Source organism: Echinococcus granulosus (genome assembly GCF_000524195.1).
Source record: "Echinococcus granulosus chromosome Unknown EG_S00001, whole genome shotgun sequence".
Classification (NCBI taxonomy): domain Eukaryota; kingdom Metazoa; phylum Platyhelminthes; class Cestoda; order Cyclophyllidea; family Taeniidae; genus Echinococcus; species Echinococcus granulosus.
Window position 1 is genome coordinate 1,248,997 of NW_020170381.1, and position 6,000 is coordinate 1,254,996.

A 6,000-nucleotide genomic window follows, 5' to 3' on the forward strand; every position below is an offset into this window, starting at 1 on the left:
ACTGTGATCCATCAATCACATCTTCTTCTGACAGGAAACGATAATTTTCCTGACATTAAATCTTCTTTTCAAAGTTTTATTTTATTGCACATGGTGGAAAAAAAATCACAGGCGAATTACTTGTTTGTCAGATTTTGTGGCGTGACTGTCTCATCATGTTCGCGAAGGTCATCACAAACACTTTATCAAATTATCACTTTATACCATTGTACTTCTACCGGATTGTTGCGGCTTACGCAATACAGAGCCGATGATTACCTCTTCAGTAAAGCAGAGTCCCGATGTGATTAACTATAGAGGGATGTTTTCATGCCTCTTAAAAGCAGCACTTTCGTTTTGCACTGTTATACACTTTTGAGTCTTTTTCGAGAAACTCATCCCACACGGAATATTAAACATCCCCATAGGTTATCCTTTAAAGAAGTTGTTAGCACTTTTAAAGCCCCACATACTACGTTCTTATCGGTTTAAGTCTTATAAAACGACGAAACGGTACCATTTCAAGCTATGCAGCTGATAAATCAACTTATGAATTTAGGTTTCGACCTAAAATATCTTTTAGTAACAGTCATTTGCCGAAAATAACCAAAAATGAAATAGATGCATGATTTAATTTTTCACATTTTTAGTACTTATTTTGCTCATATCATGAACTCAGTTGATTATCTTGGGCTTTATTTTAGCGTCTTCGGAAGCACTATCCTAAATTGAGAGAAAAATGAAGGCGACAACTCCTCGGTGGTCATCAAATGATAGAATTATTGAGCTTGTCTTTCACTTTGATGTCGTCGTAAAGAATTGGCATCTTCTTGTGAGAGTGATTTACGTCATTAGGTTGCGTTTGCGTGGATGTATGTGAATGTAATGTCTTCACACTGCTGAGTGGCAAGTTCTCATATGAACCCTAAGATAAATATGAAGAAATACGCTTTCAAATAACTTAAAATCCATGTCGATGGCCAAATATCCTTATTTTGAAATATTATAGTTGGTAGTGTTATAAAGGTCAGCTAACAGTTATAAGTGAAGTACCTGCAGATTGTCCCGGCACTTTTCAAGGTGACTCAGAGCGGTGTTGTACCACAATGACTTTAAAATACTATGATAAATGAGTGTATTTCCTAGTAGTTGATGTGATATCTAAAGAGTAAGGGCCCAGATAAACAATTTGGGATAATAAGCCGTGACATATTGCATCTCCGAAGTAACGTTGAGGTTTTGTAAATCTGCCTAGTTTTTTAATAAGAACCACACATATAAATGAGAACAGATCATACACTGCATGAGGCCCTCTTAAACGTAACATTCCAGTACTTATGAAAAAACGGATTAGAGAATAAGCATAAGATAAACTTGGCGTCGTGCTTGAACGCGGTTTTGAAGGGTTAACTGGATCTTTGGGACAAACCGCGTTGAACGAGATTTCAGGTATTTAGCACGATAGGCTCGGAAAAGACATATTTTGTTCCACCTACCTTGTTTATAATCAACACTTGCGTTCCTTACCGTTTACAAAGCAAAAAATGAGAGCAGCCATATCGCATTTATATCGTTTGTGTAAGCCATAAAACTTTGCGTAATGTGGTAAAACTGTAATTATTTAAAAGAACATGTGAATAGTAGTACCATGACATACTACTGCTTGCGCCAAACCATCAAAATAAAGCCATCAAAAATTGATATCACAATAAAAACAACAATGGCAACGGTCACAAGTGTTTAATTATATTCTGTTCATTATATTGTCTTTTTTAGCTCTTCTACCCGAGGAACGACTAGCAGTAAAGGTCCACTAGTTCGTCTCACCAATGCAGTGTGAAAATAAATCCAGTGCAAGCTGATGAATAATAATGAATTCGCATCAAAACTACTATAAAGAATAATGAATGCCAAATGTTCTGTAGAAAATGAGATCTGAATGCATTTTACAGTCAAGGGAATGGCTGATTCATCAAAGTTGTGGAGATAAGCTAACAAGCAAGGTGAGAAGGGGCGACTATGTTTGTAAAATGAATTGTTATCAAACGATAAGAAGTAAAAGCCGATTCGCTAGGTCATTTCGTACGCTCTAAGGCATATTCTAAAGTCACGATGCAAAAATTCCTCTACCTGTAGCCTAGTCAATTGCCCATCGGCACAATTTGAATTACCGAAATGTGGAACGCTAACACACCATGCAATCTGCTACACGCTACCTAAAAAATAGTAGTAGTGTTTGTATTCGTCCCAACAGCTAGCAAGCACAGCTTGGATACGATTCATACCTACCTTTGCATATAATTTGTGGTAAGTCCGTTTGTTAGGAGAATAAGTGTTCCATTTAATTTCATCTGCAATTACCTCTTCGGGGAAAATAACTTTTAGCAGAATATCACCTAACAACTTTTCAAAAAAAGTAAAATTGTGAAAAAGACGTAAACCTTATAATAAATCATTGTAAAGTAGTGATCCGAGGTGCACTAGGTCCACAAAATAATTATCCCTATGTATTCAAAATTTAACTCAGTTCTCCTCTTTAAGGCATTTGATATGCGCGCATGTAGTCGTTTTTATTTAAATTCGCAAAAAATATTGAAAGGTTTCGAGTAAATAAACTTTAGTGAGAGATAAAAGTAGTTGAAAGTGCCATATATTTCCTTAACTGCAATATTACCTTAAGTAAGTGTAGTGCTATTCCATTTGAGCAGAAGCATTTACAGGCGCAGAACATTAAATGTACTGATGAATCGTAAAACCGTCGTTACATCACATCACGGTGTACCAAATATACTGTCTCAAAATTTTTACCCATTCGAATAAAAACATTTCGAAAAGGATGCAGTTATTTCCGGAATGCGCAAAACGCACTCGTTTACAAATTTGGTGTGCCTAAAGAAGGGTGTAGTCGAAAGGACTACATTGGGCAAGTGGTGTATAAGTTAAAATAACCGATGATTTCTTCCCGAATTTAAGGATTTTTATGTTCCAAATGTGGCATCACAAGGGATTGCTACTGATCAAAGCTACACACTTCGAATTGGACGAAACACATAAGTATTAAATGAGCTTGAATGTGACACGAGTCAATCAAAATGGGAATGGGAACATTGTGCAAATACATTTGCAGAAAGGTGGAGAGCTTAAAGAAAAAGTGGAGGTGAAAGATTTATAAGTTCATAATCATCCATTGGAAACAAGACAGCCACCCTCACTTTGATCTCAATTCCCAAATCCTCTTACAGTTTTATAGACAAGCAATGCTATTAAAACCCAGTCACACTATTTTTCAAAGGCACTCTGTTTGGGAACACACGGAAAATGGAAAGCACCCAGGATTTGGTGGGTAGTTTATGAGCTAGACTCCGGGCAGGAGAACAAATAGAGCCATCAACGGCAATACCAATAGGCGTCGATGGAAGGTGGCGCTCGACAATTAGAAAACTGTTACACTTTTTGGTAAAAAGCCCAATGAAGACACCTGAATGCCCTGGCTAAAAAAATGAGCTATTGTACCTAATCAGAAGAATCAGATTTTAGCACTCTTGAGGCGCAATTGTACAATTTTAACTGACTCCTCATTCGTTGTTAAAATCTAAGCGTTGTCTTTCCCAGGTAGAAGAGTACACAATTAAATAAGTTAACCCTAGCAAAAGTCTGTTTCTGTCACCAGAGGTACAATTTTAGCTTTGACTTTAAAATTGTGATAAAATGAAATGACATTCATGAACCATTAAAATTGAAAGCATTCAGATTTAGTATTATTTAAAATGATGAATCTGGTTTTTATAAATGTAGGAGTTAGAAAGAAGTAAAAATTTTCAGGACGCTAGTACGGATTGTTCAAATTTGTCGGTCCCACACATCATTAAAAACTACAAATTCGAGTTACTCGAGGCAACTATTGCGAAAATTCGGAAAATTAGACGCCGCGGTGGGCGTGCGAGTTAAAGTGAGGTGAAACTGTCGGTCTAAACAAACTAACACGGTTTGACAGTTCACGCAGAGCACGCAGGTGCTTGAGCGCTGTGTACCGGCTTTATGCAAAGTTGTGAAGAGGAGTGGTCTTGACGTTTAGTCTCTTTTGGGATGATCTAAAATAAAGGCATTTGCATTTAATGAAATGCTGATACTAAATTTTACAGACGCAACAGTAATTAAATTCCCGAAAAATGGCATGAAATCAACATATTATGCAAAGTCTGAATTGATAGGTCCTGTGAAAGGCGAGACTCATTTGAGAGGATCGTTTATTTGATCTAATGGTTAATAAGCGGAGATCGGCATTGGCGACTAATAAAACCGAGTAAGAGAGAAAAAACATTCGGTCAGTAGGCGGCTCCGTTAATTACCGCAGTGATCAAAGCGCATCCGTTGGCTGAACAACGGTGACTCGCTGCACGGCGTTGAGTGTGCCACGGCAAGAAGCGATTGGCTTCCGACCCCGCAACTTGTTGGTGGCAGTGTCCGTGAGCTAAACACCTCGTTCGCCGACCTGGGTAAGTCGACTAATTCTATCCTTTAAACATCCCCCAGATATTGTTAATCGTGCAAGGGAACAAAGAATAGCACTTTAAAGCTTTCCTATGCAGTTCATTAATATTTTAGGCTAATGTGTGGACTCCATGTATCCGACAAATATTTCATAACATCACGATGGAAACGTATTCGATGAATTTAAAAATCTTAGAAAGAAGTGCAAAATCAAACCATGAGATCCATGAAAAGTTTATTTTATTTATTTGCTAATAGAGTTATAATTATTTTCTGTTTTTATAACATACCGTGGCCGAACTGAGGGTTTAGACCTATGATTCCAATTTACATTTTCCTGCGATAGTAAATCGTATTCAAAATGCATTTAAAGTTATAATTACTTTAGTGCGCAAGATTGTGCATTTCAAATGAGGAGGAAAGTGAACGGTGAAAAATTACATATCTTAAAGTTTATTTAACTCATTTCAGGAAAAAATGAGAAGGAAGTTACTCATTTGACTGATGGACAAAGTAGCATATTAGTTCAAAAGGCAAGTGTCGGCAATATCACTTATCACCTACATTCGTAAGTATTTAACTTTTGGGAGGCAAAAGGAATTAAATATTAAGAATAAAGGTTAAAAAAGCTGTCAAAATAAAATTTCACTGTCTTTTTAGGTGGATGGGAAATAGGTGACACGATATGAATCATTGACGGAAAAATATATGTTTTCAAACTTTATTTGTTTGCCTTGTTTAAAGAAACGTTCACCTCAGGAAAAGCATAAAATATTATAAAGGATATTTTTTAACAATTGTTTGGCCTTCCACGATAACAAGACCAATAGAGTAGAAGACAATCCCAAGTCCGGTTCTTTGATTACAATTTGAAGAACTTGAAACGCTGATTTAATCATTGTAGGTTAGTCATTTTGAAGTGCGCAGTAAGTCAAACCATCCTCTTTGTTTCATAAATCCAAACTTCTAGCAAATTTTTTAAAGAAATGTACAATTATGCAATCTTTAAATCCACCGTATTCAGTTGTTTAAACCCTGAAATATCTTTATGCTCTTACAAAGCAAAAGCGAATGGACTTTGCACTTTATTTTTCACATCTGAGTAGGATTTGGAGTCACATAAAGTACTTCCAAATATCTTTTTTGCGCGATTGTCACCTTGCGTTTTAGTCATACGATTCAAATTCTCAATTAACATGAATTAGGTCCCACATATTTACCCACACTCAAACATGCGTATGTGCAAGTAAACACCTTTCAGCAAAAGAGGCTTCAATTGCAATGAGAATCGTTTAGTTGCCGAACGCGCCAGAGAATACCTTGTCAATCTAATATTTGAAAAGAACAACATAGCATGCCTAAATAGCAATATTCACAAGACAACGCAACAAAATAGCATTTAGTTGAAGTGGGATCTTCTAAGGACTGATACACTCGGTGTGATCAAGAGTAGTTTTATCACTTTTGTTTATAATTTCAAAGTTGCAAAACTGTGTCATGAAAGAAATGCATAAATTTGCACTTGGTGTT

General features: G+C 36.4%; 1 protein-coding gene across 1 annotated transcript; it reads left to right on the forward strand. All coding sequences in view use genetic code 11, as the record gives it.

Annotated features, from left to right (window-relative positions):
- Nucleotides 1-3,040: 3,040 nt before the first annotated feature.
- Nucleotides 3,041-5,305, forward strand: EGR_00148 (hypothetical protein; the record flags this gene model as incomplete). The annotated part of the gene is made up of 5 exons (XM_024489397.1): nt 3,041-3,136; nt 3,723-3,776; nt 4,859-4,892; nt 4,942-5,038; nt 5,215-5,305. The coding sequence occupies 5 exons, from the start codon at nt 3,041-3,043 to the stop codon at nt 5,303-5,305; spliced, it is 372 nt and encodes a 123-aa protein (XP_024356075.1).
- Between the last annotated feature and the right edge of the window lie 695 nt (nt 5,306-6,000).